We start from the raw sequence: 18109 nt of genomic DNA on the forward strand, positions 1-18109 counted from the left end.
AAGTTGAGTTACAACACTTGAAACCTAAGTACAGGGCACCGTGGACAGTCCAGATTAGAATAAGTATAATTCACTCTAGGAAACTCCAAATTAGGTAATTCTTGATTTGTTGAAAAGTTTAGACATGAAGGAATAATTTTTTTGAAGATCAAAATGACAAATTCAAAGTGCAACTTGTCCAAATCTGGGCCCCAAAAACTGCTCAAAACCTGTCCTGTGATTGTATAGTAATGCATTTGAACCTGTCTTATTTACCTGGACATAACTCATTGTATATAATTCCAAATGAGGTAAATTTTGCCTCGTTGGAAAGCTACGATATAAAGGAACAACTTTCATGAAGAATCCTTAACCTAAAACTAATCGAAAGATACCTAAATGTTAGTTGGAATCCGAAAATGGAAACTCTAAAACCTTGAAAAATGACCAAATGAACAGTACACACTAAATTGAGCATAACTTACCCTACAAAACTCCAAATTGAGCAAATATTGAACCTGTGTAATTCTGAAACACAAGAGAACAATTCATATGGAGACCATGATGCTAAATTATGACTATAACCTATCTAAATTTTCTTGAAAAAGTAAGTCCAGAAATCTGCCTAGATTCTGAAAGTGACCTGAAAACTTGAGATTTGGTCACCTGAATAGTTTTGGTAAAATGGCCATAACTCAAGCTACACAATTGAAAATTGAATGATTCCAAAGCCAAAATGAACATAAGACATAGATCTACAATTCTTATGAAGAAAGTATGGCCTAATTCCTACTGTAACTTAGCCAAATCTATTAAGAAAATTGAGGTACCAAATCTAGAAATTATGAAAGATAAGCCAAGTGAACCTAGACAATGGGTATAGGATTAGCTAAGTGGGCATGTTAACGGTCAGAGCCACTGAGTGATCAGTACCTAAAATGAAAATCAGTGTTATACCGATCAGAGCCACTGAGTCATCAGTACCGAGAATGAAAATCAGTGTTATATTGGTCAGAGCCACCGAGTGGTCAGTACCAAGAATGAAAGCCTGTACTAAACCAACCAGAGCCACCGAGTGGTCAGTGTCATGAGTCCCACTATACAATCTATATGCCATCTATCATAGGTTACTATGAGTACTGGAGTAAAGCTTCCTGTTGTGATCATAAAGACAACAATTTCAAATAAAATATTATAAAATGACTACAAAGATTTAATGTTATAGACTCTACATTCTTCTTAAAATGATTTATGAATATTTAAATGAGCATTTTCTTACTTCATACAAGCATGAAATTATTTTTGTTTTGTATATGGTATTTTCATTATGTTAGTGCACCACTAAGCAGATATACTTAGCGCGACGATTTCCCCTTGTGCAGGTCCAAGCGATAAGACCCAATAGATGTTGGATAGGGATTTTGGCGTAGATCTGCAATAGAAATTATTGTCACCTCATCACATAATTCTGGTAGATACCATATGGGCCATAGTAGTCCATGCTCATGATGCATTGTAATTAAATACAAAATTTGTAATTTAAATTTTAAGATGTATAATAAATATGTATATTTTGTAAATGAATGTGGAGAAAGAAATTTATGTATAGAAATGGATGAGAATTGAGAATATGAATTGTGATGTTGAAATTATTGCAAATATGAGACTTTATGATATGAATATTGTTAGTAGGTCAAATCTTTAGTAGGTCAAATGTTAATAATATGGAGAAAATCTTGCAGTTTCCATTTAAAAATTTTCTTAATTAAATTATGATGAAATAAATTGATCATAAATGGAATAAGATAGGATTAGGTGCTTCGTCACAGAATACGACATTCCTTTGCTCGGCTACACTGTAGATCGGATAAGGGGGTGTTATAGCATGGGTCACATCTTTACATCATAGAGATTGGAAATAGAAGAGAACAAAGGCTAATGTCAATATATCTCATTAGAGTGCAGTAGAAGCATAGTGGTACCTTTGATGTTAGGAAAAGATCAACAAGTAGCAAGATATGATGGCTTAGTTTTAGGCGGAGGATGGTATCTAGCATGCTACAGCAGGGGCAGATACAAGTAAAAGTGCTTTCAATCATCTATGCAAAGTTCAAGGAACAAACGCTCGGGCTTATTCCAATCACTTTCTTTTCAATATCCCCTGTTTGTTTAAAATTTGGGGACGAATTTTCTTAAGGGGGGAATAATGTAACAACCTAATTTTTTTAATAAATATTTTTTTATTAAGCTAATAATTTATTGATACTTTATTCATCATTTTAAATTAATATTTTCACAATGGTATTTTTTTAAATGAATATTATTTTTATATGTATTATTATTACTATTATTATTTTTTTATTTGTTATTTGTATTATTATTATTATTATTGAAAATATATTTTCTTGATAAATTTAATTGAGATATTTTTAAATTTATTAGTATGTTAATATATATATATATATATATATATATATATATATATATATATATATATATATATATATATAAGATAAATAAATGAAATGAAAAAGTAGTGATAGCGACAAGTGAGGACTCTTGGGTAGTGTGTGTGTGTGCAGGAAAGGAAAAAAAAAATTTCCAACTTATTTCTCTCTCTCTCTCTCTCTCTCTCTCTCCTTCTTCCTCCCACATTCTTCCCTCTCCCTCTAGACACCCTCTTCCCCTTTTTGTAGTGCACAATGAGACATCAGCCACCAACAGTGGCCGGTAGGGGAGCCCCACCACCCCACAATTCCAACGAGCCACTAGCAGCTCAAAGCAATGCCAGCAGCAGCGTGAATGGAGGAATTTCCTCCTTCAATGCACGCACAGGAACAAAAAATTCTAGGCGCGATTTTGACTTCATCCGACATCCAATCAGGACGATTCTGGTGGAGTTGGAAAGCTTATTTCGAGAGCTTTTTTTTTTAATACTAATTTTGCAGCAAATGGTAGTAGAAGGAAAAAGTTATAAAGGAGAGAAGTTTTGAGTTTTTTAAGCTTTTCGATTAGATCTAGGATGATCCGACCGTTGGATTGATGATCTGAGACCACCGATAGACTCAGAGCGATGAAACCTTCAAGATGGGACCAACCTCGCTCCGATCGGACATCATTTGAAAAAGGCGATCATCAAACAGTCTAAATTGATTGGTGAGATTTTTGACCTTTTTTGATGCCTGTAAATTAAATATAATTATATGATAATTATTAATAATTTATGGGCTTCTTTTAGATGCAATCGGATCGATGTTAACTCCCCGGTGCCCGAAATTGAGTTTTTAACCTGATCTGGCTGCCCAATAGCCCATCTCGGAATATAGTCAATTTTACTATTGATCCCAACATTTTCAAATGTTCCGGACGCATTCCAGATAGCAGAATTTGCAAAGGTAGTCCTGAACTTAAGTTGTGCAAATTTTCACTTTTGCTAAGCTAGTTGATAATCTATAAAATTTTTTTGGCTTAGTAAAATAATTTTAATTAATATAAGAATGATGTAAAGGACCTCCAGAAATATTTTCATAATTTTTGAAGTATTGAAAATAAATATTTATACTGTAAAGGAGTTAGGGACCCAAATTAAAGTTTAGGACCCAAGTTGGAGTTTAGAGAATTGGACCCAAGTTGCCAAAATTTCAGCAAGATCTTAAGAATTTTTTTTGCTTCTTTGATTAGATTAATTAATTATTTCTATTAATTAATTATTTCTGTCAATAAATTTGATAGGGGTCAATGTGTCTGTTTAGGTAATTGATGCCGGCTAGCCTTTCTTCTCTTACTAGTCAGACTAGCTGCAATCGGGTCGACCAATCTGTGAGTTGGATATTAACTATTTTTTTAATTTCAATATTAATTATATATCTAGCATGCTCATGCATTTTATAAATATTTAATTATGCATATAAATAGTTAATATATTAGGAGTATTATGGTTGTTGCATATTTAATTATTATTATTTATTTGAGGATAATTTAGAGTTGTGTGTGTGTGTGTTGGTGTGAGTGTGGTGTGGAAATGGATGTGGTAGGATGGGTAGTTGCGGCTGGAACTTGACTCGCTGGAATTCAATCCTTATATATATGGATAAGTCTACGTGAGTACAGCATTGAGTTGATCTTGCTGACCCTTGCACTTGGATTATTAAGCAAAAGTCTAGCTTGAGTTGACCTTGGCGGCAAGTATTGGATTAAGAGAGTTGTATAGGGGATAAGCTCACATATGTATAGATTGATGTGATACACTGAGTGTGTGAGTAGCTCCAAAATTAACTTCTCGTGTAAATATTTGGTGAATCATTTATTTTATGTGTTAGATGTGCATTTCACGATAGGATTGCACTAGTCTTAGATAGTTATAAAAATTGTATCTATAATCAATATCTAAATTCTCTAAGTCGAATACTCATTCCTATTCAAATATTTTTCCCTAGGTTGTAGAAGGAGTGAGTTTATTTCTTCGAATCTAACCTACATTTTTCCTCCGCAGGTTGCACTTCTTAGTTTAATAGTTTATTGTATCTATTTATTTTTTTTTTTTTAATAACTAGAACTCCATTATGACATTAGGTTATGTATTTATGGTATTAATTAATAAAAAAATTTTATGATATTAAATAGTTTGTATATGATGGTATCTGAGGGTTGAGCTGGGCTCCCCTAGCTTTAGTTTTTGATGGTTATCAGGTTAGGTTGGCCCAAATAAAAAATATAATATTTTATTTTATTTTCATGTTGGGCCTTAATTTTGGCTCTAGTTATGGGTTTGGGAATAGTGAGTCTTACTACGGGCCTTGGGGGCATTATGCTAACCCTGGTCCTAGTGTCGGTCTAGCCCATGGAATCAGGTTGTGATAAGAAGACCATTTTGATGCATGAGTGATGGCTTCAACCAATGGACTCCTCTGTTTTTCTATGAGAAAATTAAGGTAGAACAGAATGTTTCTAAATTTTGCTTGATAAGTTGCATAGGTGAACGAGAAGGTTGTAAGTTGATGCAAAAACTTAACTATTTTAATAAGGACATATATGTATCTCATATATGTGTAAGGAAGCTCCTTGATCAATTATAGATGTCATAAATTATTTTTTAAGTCACATCAGCAAGGTCTAACGGCGTTTGGCCAAAAATCGTGAATTGCTAATAGAGTGTTACCATAAGGTACCTCTTTGCCACAAAGTAAGCCTCAGATCCTAAATTAAAAATGACTAGAATCATAAAGGTCTTTTTTTTTTGTAATTTCCCTATAAAATGTAATTATTGCACTTTGCGAAAGTGTAAAACTATAAAAGAAATAAGGCAAACAAATAAAATAACAATATTTACATGGTTCACCCTTTCAACATAGAGTTATGTCTACGAGCATGCTATCTTCCATTATATTTAAATAAAATCATAATTTACAAGGTCAAAGCTATCCTACCCATCAAACCATTTACACCTAAGAGAATCCTCACAATAAACAATAAACAGCTCATAGTAAATATATTAGTTAATTCTCTAATTCTCTTTTAGATATAACACAATATATTTACTACTTTAACTATATTATACAACACAAAGGTGTCTCTGACTATATGAGCTATAGCTCCCTCATCAATGAATAAAAATTCTTTCCTTTTGAATTATATATTCTTTTTTCACCTCGGATCAAAGTCTCTCCTTCCATGGGTAAAAGCCCCTCTCCATGCTCAAAAAGCCAGTCTACTTAATGCATCAAAAGCCCCTCTTTGCAATTGGCAAAAGCTCCTTTCTGCAATTGGTGAAAAGCCAAATAAGCTCTTTGTAATACTCCTATTTATAATGTTAGCCCCCTAACCCTAATCTAATTAGGAATTCATCTCAATTTAGGAATAACACTATAATAGGACTTCCACCTAATATAGGAAATAATACTCCATCTTTCCATTCTAATTACGAAAAAGTCTCTCTCCAAATCCCATTAGAATTTTGAGTTACAATCCATGTTGACTCAAAATCCATTATCATTACATACCTGGAATGCTTAAGCATCTTCAATCATCAAATCTCTATGCTTAGACTTGAACCACCCTTCAAATCTTCAATCTCTACAGTATTTATTCTGGGTGTAACTTCGTGTCATCAAACTTTTTGATTTTGCATCAAGAGCTCTATCTTAATTTCAACTTTCAACCACTTTAGCTTGCATCTTCTAAGTTGTTAATGTCAACATGGACTTGTCAAATCAGCTCCAACTTTAACTAAACTCGCCAAGATTTTCCATACCAATTGTTGTGCATAGCAAAGGAAACAAAATAAACGTAAAAAACACTAATATTTATGTGGTGTTCACCCTTTCAACATAGGAATACGTCCACAGGTATACCACCATTCACTATTTTCAAATAAAATCATCATTTGTAAGCTCAAAGTTATATTATATATCAACCTAATTAAACCTAAGAAAATACTCATAACAACTGCTTATAGTAAATACATTACTTAGTTTCCCTCATTCTCCTTTAGACATAACCAATATATGCACTATTTAAACTACATTTTACACTACAAATGATGTCTTTAACTATATGGGTAACAGCCCTTTATCAATAGACAAGAATTCATTTATTTTGAATTCTATGCCCTTTTCCACCTTGGGTCAAAGCTTTTTCTTCCATGTACAAAAGTCCCTCTCCATGCTTAAAAAGTCACTTTCTTCAATGGGCAAAAGCTCTTTTTGCCAAATAATCTCTTCACAACATTCTTATATATAGTGTTAGTCTCATCAATTCTAATATAATTAGGAATTCAATTCAATTTAAAAATAACATTGTAATAAGAGTTCTACTTAATATAGAAAATAACCTTTTATCCTCCCAATCTAATTAGGAAAATGCCTCTCTCCAAATTCCACTAGGATTTGGAATAAAGGAAGGTGACATGGAAGATAAAGAGGCTGATACCTTAAATGGAGGTTGAGAGGGGACCAATGAATGGCACATGAAGAACACAAGCCAATGCTGAGGAAGGAATTTGATAGCAATGGAAATTGCATTATTTCTAAGGTTAGAAACCCTAATCTCCTACTTTTGTCTCCTCCAAGATTTTTTCCTTTTTTTTTTTGTATTTTGTATCTTAGAATTATGTTTTAACAATTATAAGCAACGAGGTAGACTATATGTAGTTGGTTTTTAATTTTGGCTTAATATATTTTTTGGCTCTTGCTTTTTACCTAAAAAGTCATTTGTCACTTTGAGCTTTGCTTGGTTAATAATTGACACTTGAACTTTACAAAAGTATTAATTTTTGAGATGACACCTGAATTTTATAAAAGTATAATCATTAAACCTCTAAACTTTATAAAAAAAGTGTAATGAAATGTCATGTCAAAGTGTAAGTCACATATGCACGTAGAGTTAAATATTGTACTTTATAAAGTTTAGGTGTCAAATATTAATAAGGTCAAGATAAGGTGTTAAATAACTTTTCAGATAAAGGTAAAGGCCGAAAGATATATTGAGCTTTTAATTTTTGTTGGTTGCAAATTATTATAGTAACATAAGATAGAATTAGAGGGTTAAATTTCAAATTATAATTGTGTGGAAATGGTTAACAAAGAAGCTAAATTTCAAATTGCTATTATCTGGTTTGATTTGAATTTTTCTCTCTTTTGTTTGGCTAAGTTGATAGTTTTTGAAAACCAGAATAGGAATACTCTTTTTTGGCTGATTTTTATCCCAAGTACAGGGAAAGTTTCTCTAGTATGACTTGGTTTATAACATGAAGTTTAGGGAAATAATTAAAATGAGAAGTACAAATAAGTATAATTTCTTGTTCCAAAATGGAAAGAAAAAATCATATAAAAAAATGAAAACTAAGCTTAGCTAGAATTAGCAATGGGTCGGGTGTTTGTAAGTACCCAACGCGATCAAATTATAGCAGCACAAGTTTGGATAATATATAATTGATTTTGGGATAAGTTCAAATTTGAGGAATAATATCCGTTTATATAAATAATTACATATAAAATATATTTTTTTATTAAATATTATATATATGTATATTATATTTTAAATAAATAGAATTTAAACATTTTATAGAATTGTTAAATTTTAAAAATAAATTATTAATTAAAATATATAACGTAAATTATTAATTAAAATAAATAAATTAAATAGACTCGGGTAATAATAATCCAGTTTGAAATGAATTTTGAGTAGTTGAGAATAAATTTTAATCGAATTTGAGATAGGTTGAAGTAATATAAATATTAATTAGATTCGAATTCAAATAAAGTAATTTTCGCGGCTATCCTACCCATTTTCATCCCTGAGCCTACCCATATGTCATTGGTGGCATGGAGCCCTTCGTGGTTCCCATTTGTTAAGCTTAATGTTGATGGCGCGGTGCAGGAAGTTTCTTAGCTTCCTACGGGGGTGTCTCGAAGTAGTCATGGAGGCTGGCATTTTAGTTTCGCTAAAAAACTAGTTATTGTGAGGTGCTTCGAGCTGCATTGCTAGCAGTTGTCGAGGGACTTACTCTTGCATGGGATAGAGGTTTTCGTTGTATGGAAGTTGAGTGTGATAATTCTTCTATGATTGACATTTTGGCTTGCAATTTGGAGCCCATCTTCGGTCAATAGTGTTGCGTATCAAAGATCTCCTTTCTCAGAGCTGGATTGTCAAGGTGTTGCATGTCTTCTGGGAAGCAAATAATTGTGCTGCTTGATTGGCTTCGATGGCATAATCGCTAGCTCCTACTTTGCATCTCCTAGAATCTCCTTCTGCTGAGCTACTTGGTTTGCGTTCGAGTGATTCTCTTGGGGTTATCTTTCCCTTTCCCTGTTTCCTTTTCTAATCACATTGTTTATTTTTCATTTCTAATATCTAATGGATTTCAAGCTCACGGACTGCTGAATTGGTAGGCAGCTCTCACTTAGAACTTGCCAATGGGAAATTGCTTCATTGGCATAGATAGTAAACATTACGTTCTGTATCAATCTTTATTGATGGGTCAGGGCATGACAAATTTACAAGTGTTCAATCTGCTATTTGATTCTATTCCATCAAATAACAAATTGTGATTTTGTATCTATGTCAAGGCTGGAACATACAGGTAAATTCTTTTTTCCTTTTTATTTTTCTCGAATTTTATAAATAATATTAGCCCTCATAATATATTATTTTTAATTTTGCCCATATAATATATTAATTTCTCTATTTCATAATATATAAAATATAAAAAATTTATTTTTATTATAGTTATAAATTTAAGCTAGATTAATTAGTTTCATGGAAAATAATAATAACTTTTTTTATAAGAATTGTGGGCCAAAATGTCCTACTCTTATTAAGATATTTTCTTTCTAATACTGTAGAGTGAAGAATGTTTTTCCATGTAGGCTTGTTATGATTAATTTCAACAGTGTAAATTTTTAGTATAAAAATATATTAATTTTCTCAAATTCAAAGTCAACAGGAAAGACTATATGTATAGGCTCATGTAATTTCTATAGTTGGTAGATGATGGAAATGTTTAATTGTCTGTTTGGCATTGTGTTTGAAAATTTAAAATAATTTTTTTGAATAAAAAAATTATTAAATATTAAAAAAAATTATTTAAATAAAATTATTTTATTATTTTAATATTTTTATTATTAAAATTTATTAAATTTAATTTTAAATTATTTTTTAATTTTTATATATATTAAAATAATGTTTTCAATAATAATTCTAACAATAATGCTATTAAGTATCTGGAGGAGCATTTTGACCATAACATAAAAGCTTCCTACTTTTTCAAGCAAAGATCCTACTCACAATTACAACCATCAACATTAAGTGGATATTAATTAGTTTGATTACTTAGTTTTATTTTTTTGATTTAAATGTGTATTTTAATTTATAAATTAACTTAAAAATAAATAAATAATTAATATGTTTAATAAAATTATTTAAAATTAATGTTTGATAAAATTATTTAAAATTAATTTTTAAATAATTTAAGTGTTTAATTAAAAGATATTTATAAGGAATTTAATTTATCAAAATAACTAAAAATAATATACCATTAAGTATTGTGGTTATTAAAATGAGGATTATGTTGATATTTTTAAAATTATTAAGATAACATAATCTTTTACTTGGTTAAAAAAAATAAATTAATAAGTCATAAATAAAGATATATTACTTATAATTTTTAACTTATTTTTAATAATTTCTTTAACTTATAAGCTAATTAAATAATAATTTACTCATTACTTTCTGCTTACAAGCAGGTTTGACCAACTTATAATTCAAACCAAATACCCTCCAAGTTATCTTTGATAAAAAAAAAAAAAAGAGAGTTTGAGTCTTACCAATTAGAGCGATATGTAAATTTCATTGTAATCTCTTAATAAGGTTGGTTGGTGATATGCTTTGATCCGGATTGCAGGAGGTTACTCTACCTAAACTTTTTTTTTTTAAATATAGAAAATATATTTTAATTATAAAATTTACATATTTTCTATTCACTCATAAATTAATAATTATTTTATTTAATTAATATACTCGCTTATATCTGTAATAAATATATTTATAATTATTAAAAAAATAAAAAATATATTTTTTTATAGTAAGAGTAATATATATATATATATATATATATATATATATATATATATATATATATATATATATATATAATAGGCTACAAGATATACTTTATAAATTTATAAGTGAATATAATAAAAAATAAAATTTATTATGAAAATTTTAAATTGTTGAGTACGTTGGAGAAATTATGCCTGATAGGTAACTTCATAAATAATTCTCTTTTACGTTAACTAATATAGACCCACCACACAAAAAATCAACGTCACCTTTAAATGATAAAGAAGATTACAATAAAGGCCAATCAATTTGTTTTTTTTTTTTTGAAAAAAAAAGGTAAAACTTTAAAAGAAATAAAATTATGAGATAATTTACATATAATAATTTATTATTTTAATTTTAAATAAAACTTTAAACTATTTATACTTTTTTAAGTTTTATTATTATATCATATTTTATTTTATTATATTTAAGCTAATAATTAAATTAATATTTTATATTAATTTAATTATTAACTTATTTATTATTATTATTATTATTATTATTTTTAAAAGGTTTATTTAATTTAATGTTCTTAATTTGAATTGAATTAGAGTTCTTAAAAAAAACGTCATTAGAATTTCAAATTATGGATAAGATTTTTTTTTTTTTTATATGCATAGATAAGATTATTTATTTTCAATTTATTAAGAATTTATTTCACTGTCGCTAGTCCTCATAGGCACATCAGAGCTCATTCCTAGCTGTAACTACCATGTCGATCCAAAACAAAGAGCCAGTCTGCGTCACTGGAGCCAATGGCTTCATTGGATCGTACCTGGTCCGGACCCTCATAACCCATGGCTACACCACCATCCACGCCTCCATCTACCCCTCCTCCGATGCCTCCCACCTCTTCCACCTACTCCCTTCCGCCGCCTACTCTAACGTCCAACTTCGTATCTTCGAGGCCGACGTTCTTGACTACGACGCCGTTGCCAAGGCCGTTGAGGGCTGTCGGGGGGTTTTCCACGTGGCCTCTCCCTGTACGCTAGAGGACCCTAAGGACCCGCAGAAGGAGCTTGTATTGCCTGCGGTGCAGGGCACGATTAATGTGCTGCAGGCTGCCAAGAACTTCGGTGTGAGGCGCGTGGTGGTCACGTCGTCTATTTCGGCGTTGGTTCCTAATCCTAATTGGCCGGCCGGTAAAGTGTTTGATGAGTCGTCGTGGACTGACATCGATTACTGCAAGTCTCGTCAGGTGGGCACTTGCTTATCTTTTCTTTCTATTGCTCATTATTTGTTTCAGTATTTGCCTTTCAATTCATGTGATGGTAGAAGAACAATATTCACCCATAAAGATTATGATTACTTCCATGAAATCCTGATTTCATTGTTCTTATGTTTATGGGTTGTGCATCAAATGTGATTTAAAAAAAAAAAAATTAGTTTCTTTCTATGCTCACTTGTTGGGCACTTGGCTTTGGCAGAAGTGGTATCCAGTGTCAAAGACACTGGCAGAGAAAGAAGCGTGGGACTTTGCAAAGAAGCATGGAATGAATCTGGTGACAATCCATCCTGCTACATGTCTAGGCCCACTGTTGCAGCCTAGTCTGAATGCTAGCTGTGCTGTGTTGAAGCAATTGTTGGAGGGATCAGAAGACACTCAGGAATATCACTGGTTGGGAGCTGTGCATGTCAAAGATGTGGCTGAGTCACAAATTTTGCTGTTTGAGACTCCTACTGCTTCTGGTAGATATCTATGCACAAATGGTATTTATCAATTTGGTGATTTTGCAGAGAGGGTTTCCAAGCTCTTCCCTGAGTTTCCTGTTCACAGGTTTGTTTTTTTGTACACCATCTTGTCAGATATCATGGCTTTGCTGTCTAGCAATAGTCCAGTTATTATTGTCTCCACTAATCCAAAAAATAAAAAAATAAAAAAATAAAGTTACTGATGTCGCTCTCATTCCTACACAAACACTTACATGCACAGAAAATTTACAAGGATATCTAAGAAGTACTATTCCTATTCAATGCCTCAAGTAATGCAGGTCTTTGTCGGAAAGATTAATGTGGACCATAACGGGCTATGGCAGTATAGAAGCTGAGAGTCACAATACAAAAGCTGATTTGCTAGTTTATGTCTCCAAAATAAGCCACTTTAAAATCTCTTTTGGAAAACTTAACGAAGATTTCATAATTCCTTCCATATTCATAATTTATTACATTTGTTTTTTAATTGTTAGTGTCATTATTAGTATTGGTTGGTGGTAATCATGACTGAGGGAGGATGCATTGTAGAACATCTAGTTTTGGTGCTTTTATTCTTGTCATGTTCGTGGTTTTAGTCTTATGTGCATTTAAAATTTTAAAGAAAAAGTTCAACAATTTTAAATGGCAAAGTGGAGAAATTGACTTGTATATTGAAGGGGTAAGGGGCTTTTCCCCAAAAATGTGGTAATATATCTATATATAAGGTTTCATTTTGAAACATATTTCTATGTTTTGCACGTTGGTTGCTGGACCTGCTCATCCAGGTCCATCTAGTAGAAGATTGATGGCTTCCTTTGGGAAGTATCTTTAAAAATGCTGAGGTTTAGTTCAGTTAGCATGGTTAACAAGTGGGTGCTACCTTTTTTTTTATCAAAGTTTGAATCCCATGGCTAAATTATTCTTTTGCGAAACTTCTATTCTTGGATGATCTCCCCTAGTTCAGACTAGAGAGGTGGAGTTAGCACAATATGTAAAAATTGTCACGTAATACTACCTTGCTATAATAATAAAAAAATGAATAGAATTAGAAAGAAACACAACAGTGCTTCACTAGTGGAAGTTCTTGTAGCAGGACTGCAATCCACTCTGCGATATAATGAGCCTAGATGACTCTAATAATCGCACTACATGTGATACGGAGGTGGCCATGGGGTGAGCTTTATCTCTTCAATAATGAAATCTTTCTAAGGTCTATGTTGTCACGTGGCCTTGTCTTCTTTGTGATTGTCTACTTATGGTGATTTTGTTGTGCAAATATGAGAGCTCCTCCCGTTTCAGTTTCAGTCTTTTGGTGGTGATCATATACCTTTTCTCTCCCCAGCCTTGTAGGGTCCACTTCTTTCTGAAGATTGGACAAGTCCCTTCTCCTCTTTGTTGCTTAAATGTGTCCACTTTTGTCTAGTGCCACCTCTCTTTTAACCTGGTCTCATCCCTTGAAGCTCCACTAAGTTAGTTCTTGTTAGTAATTGTGCAATAAAGACTTCTGATGCATCGTTAAGCACTGTTGTTGCTTTTAGTTTGCGCTGTATCAGATGCTTTCCAAATGGTCCTATTGGAGCTTGCTTTATGGTTCGTATTCTCTTTGAAGCTTCCTGTCTATGATGAAGATTTTCACAAGTCATATTGTATGCATATTAATAACTTTGAAACTAAAAGAAAAAGAAAAAGGAACAGAAAATAACTCTGTGATAATCCATAGTTCTGTTTACTAGTGTTCACTTTTAATGATTTATGTCAAAAATAGTAAAGGAAGTTAAGAAAAATTATTTATTCATTGATTGGTGGAGAATGAATGTTTTATAGATCCTTTTTTTTTTTGGGGGTTAGTTCCAATCATAATTTCTGAATTATCACTTATTTTGCTATTATCATTGAACTTCAATTTTTATCAGCAAAATCGTTGAACTTTAGTTTTGTTTCAATAAGGTCTATGTTGCTTTCTTTATGATGTAATCTGAATTTTAAATATGATAATCAAGTAAATTTTTTCCAATATAATTGTACAATTAAAAATATGCTATTTTTAATCAACACAGAAAAGTTTACTGAAATCCATTCAAAAGTTTAGCATTAACAGCCCTATTGAAACAATACCAAAATTGTGATTTTATGATACAAATTGAAATTCACTAATCTTGACGAAATTTAATTATGCTTTCTTCTTATGAAATAATTTATCAACTTGGTGACATTATACTTTTGGAGTTTGGAGCTTGGTGCTAATGGATCTAAATGTGTGTTTTTCACCATTTAGCCTAGAGAAAATGAATTAATCACATATAAAAACTTGCTAATATGTGTTTTTCTACTCGCTTTGAATGATTAAAGTTGAATGGCATACCTGCCATTAGCTCAAGAATCCAATGGTTAGATGCTTGTTCTGTAATGCATGAGGTTAGACTTCAAACAGTTTAACTTCCTTGTCTTCCTCCCCATTACTGAAAAGAAATTAATGATTGGCATATCTGTGTCAAAAGGGTAGGCATCAAATTTTATCAAACATCCAATTATCTCTTATAATTATCTTGTTTATCATTACGTTGCTTATTCAATTTCATTCTTTCTTTCAAGGGAGGCCATGATTGGTTCCATGAAAAGTGCTTTAACAGTAAACATAGCACTAGATTTTCTATGAATGATAGATCCTTTTTTCTTTCCCTAGACAACTGTGATTGGACTTGGCCAAGGGATGGTTAAGAAATGGAACTGGACTGGTTCAATTCAGAATTGAAATTGGAACTTGTCAAAACCGGATTGATCAAAATCATCTTTGACCGGACCGAAATTGGCTGGTTTAGGTCTAAGTCAAAACTAGATTTAAAAAAAAAATATGAAAAAATTTTCAACCGTTGGATTTTATCTAACCGGAACTGAATCGGAACCACAGGGCCCTTTTGTTCTGGTTTCCCTGAGCCTTGTTACCGCAACTGCTGATTCTGGTCTGGTTCGGCTAGTTGGGCAGGCCTAACTGTGAGAAAGGTTATCTGATAATGCATGTAAATAGGAAACAGTACAACCTGTAGGTCTTGTTTAATAAAACCAAGGGGGAGAATTTATTCATTAACAGAAAATATAGGTTTATCTCATTATTATTTCTTGACCATGCAAGCACCACCAAGTTCTATTATTATTTCTTTTATTGATATTATCAAATTCGAAGAATGTGGCCTTTCTTTTTGTCTATTAAGATTTTTGTTTGGTTTTGTAAGTGCATGTTCTTGACTCTAAATCACATACAGGTTTGTTGGGGAAACTCAACCGGGCCTGACAACTTGCAAAGATGCTGCCAAGAGATTAATTGAGATGGGGCTAGTTTTCACTCCAGTTGAAGATGCCATCCAGGACACGGTGGAAAGTCTAAAGGCTAAAGGATTCCTAAAGCACAAAATGTCAACATCATAGTTTATTTTGGAGCTGAAATTTTTTTCACTATTTCCTTAGTTGTTACTAGTAATGATAGAAATGAGAATGCTTTTCTTTAATAATTCAACAAACTCCCCTTTGATTATCCCTTTTCTCTTTTTATTTTCCGAAAGTAACTTTCAATTGTTATTGTATGTAACAGGAAATAATCCGTGTTTCCATTTGATCATATGGCTGTGTCAACTTTCTTATATTAATACTACTAAAAGATGCTCATATTCTTTTATTCTTGGACCACTGCTAAAAAACCAAGACTCACTTTTGTGTATTTTACCATAGCATTACTTTCCAAGCATGTGATGATGAGTGGAATGGGTCCAAAATCTTGTGTTCCGTTAGCAGAACAGAATATTATTTATGTGTATAATCATCTCAAAATAACAGATACTAACATTTTGCAAGTTCTTGGAATGTAAATGGATTTGATGAGATAGTACGATAACCATACTATGCAAGGGACTTACAATTTGGGTCCGGATTTGTCCTTCTGTTGTTTGGCTCGGGATTTAAATTTGGCCATGGCATGTGCTGGAGGAAGTCATGAGATTGTTTTTGGTAGGGTCAATGTCACCCATAACCAAGCAAAAGGTTTTGGATAATATAGAGATTTAAAAACTCTATTAGTCTTATTAGTCTGGTTTTGATTTTAAGTCCTTTTCCCTCTTCTGTCTGCTGTATTTTTAAAAGCCCACCAACACTCCATGTGCATCATCTTCCCTACCCTTGGTTCTTACTGCTTTTTTGCAAGAAAAGAATCCATCTTTTATCTCTCTGTAAGAGAGAGACGTGCATTTCTAATCATGGAGCTTCCTCTGGCATTGCATGTGCATCAATGACCTCGGCCCACTTCGCATTATTTTACACTTCTCTGCCTCTTTCTCTAAGAATCCTTAACCTCCAACTCTACCTTTCTCTACCATATATACTCTTTACAATATCTTTGATTTTCTTGAAGTGAGAGGAACGCTTCCCAGTAACTGTTCTTGAAACTTGCAATGAACAGTCCAACAGGTAGCAGCAGGTCCTGGTAAGTACTAAATATCTTTCTTATCTAATCTTGACACTGTTACATTGATTATAGCTTCCTCAGATTCTACTTTTTATTTGGATTTTTTTCGCAGGTCCATTAGTGAGGACTCTCTAAGAAGGTACGTGTACTTTGCGAGCGAAAGCTGCATACAGGATTTGCTATCAGCTTCTGACTCCAACAGGTTTGGAAATGGCAATGATGGATGGAAGGTTGTAACTCTAGACAATGGGGTTGAGATATCAAAACGCAGGTCTGGTTCATTCCACACCTTTCGTAGCAGGTGGCTGCTAAGATCAGTCTCTCCACAACAATTCATCACTGTTGCAAATGCCATTGATGCTGCAAGGGTAATCAATTTTTTAAGGCCTTTCCACATGTGTTTGAGATTGTTGATAAAATTTTAATTGCAATTTTGGTTAGATCAGCAATGGGATCCTGACCTGGTGGAAGCAAGATACATAAAAGATCTTGAAGAAAATTTGTGCATAATTCGCCTCAGGTTCGGAGAGAACTCTAAACCTCTATTCAGAAACAGAGAATTCATAGTATATGAGCGACGCGAAACAATGGAAGATGGAACCTTGGTGAGTATGACAAAGAAAATAGAGAGAACTATGCAATGAAAAGAATGCTTCCTTCAATATTTGAACTTGGTTGTTTTGTTTCTTTGAACAAACTGTAGGTAGTAGCAGTAGCTTCGCTGCCGAAGGAGATAGCTGCAGGATTGCACCCTAAGCAAAATAATGCAATCAGAGGACTATTGCTTCAGTCAGGATGGGTTGTGGAGAAGCTTGAAGATGACTCCTGTATGGTGACTTATGTTGTTCAGGTAATTGAACAACCTATGTGCAGTCCCCATTGCATTACAGTTCATTTAAGTCTATTTGAGATTGAGGGTTAAACCTGTTTTTCCAGAAACAGAAAAATCTTTTAACCAAATAATATTATATTTTTTTTCTTTGTTGATTTACAGCTAGATCCTGCTGGATGGCTGCCCAAGTGCTTTGTGAATAGGCTCAACACAAAGCTTGTAATGATCATTGAGAACCTGAGGAAGATAGCACAAAATTGTCCAACTGGTGGGGATACATGATGTCTACTTTGTACAAAGAGAGTAATATTTTATATATAATCACAATGAAATATCAATTACAATTTCATCTACTCTCTCTCTCTCTCTCTCTCTCTCTCTCTCTATATATATATATATATATATATATATATATATCTCAGTAGGTAAAATCATGACCTCTAATGGGTATTATATTTAATTTGGATATGATATCTGTACTCATGAAAAGAAGAAATTTGGACATTTTAATGAGGTGTGAAGCTCTGCAACACCAAGCTAATGAGATCTGTTTT

The 18109-nt window shown here is 32.4% G+C and overlaps 2 protein-coding genes across 2 annotated transcripts; both read left to right on the forward strand.

Moving 5' to 3' along the window:
- The first annotated feature begins 11249 nt into the window (after positions 1–11249).
- LOC131171855 (cinnamoyl-CoA reductase 1-like) lies at positions 11250–15940 on the forward strand. Its single transcript, XM_058131910.1, has 3 exons — positions 11250–11776; positions 12006–12355; positions 15531–15940. The coding sequence occupies exons 1-3, from the start codon at positions 11291–11293 to the stop codon at positions 15691–15693; spliced, it is 999 nt and encodes a 332-aa protein (XP_057987893.1). The 5' UTR covers positions 11250–11290; the 3' UTR covers positions 15694–15940.
- Positions 15941–16375: 435 nt separating this feature from the next.
- On the forward strand, positions 16376–17908 carry LOC110660046 (uncharacterized). The gene is made up of 5 exons (XM_021818194.2): positions 16376–16741; positions 16836–17091; positions 17170–17328; positions 17427–17573; positions 17718–17908. Exons 1-5 carry the CDS (start codon positions 16710–16712, stop codon positions 17835–17837), a joined length of 714 nt encoding a protein of 237 aa, XP_021673886.2. The 5' UTR covers positions 16376–16709; the 3' UTR covers positions 17838–17908.
- Positions 17909–18109: the final 201 nt, after the last annotated feature.

This window comes from Hevea brasiliensis, chromosome 13, assembly GCF_030052815.1.
Source record: "Hevea brasiliensis isolate MT/VB/25A 57/8 chromosome 13, ASM3005281v1, whole genome shotgun sequence".
NCBI classification, from domain to species: Eukaryota; Viridiplantae; Streptophyta; class Magnoliopsida; order Malpighiales; family Euphorbiaceae; genus Hevea; species Hevea brasiliensis.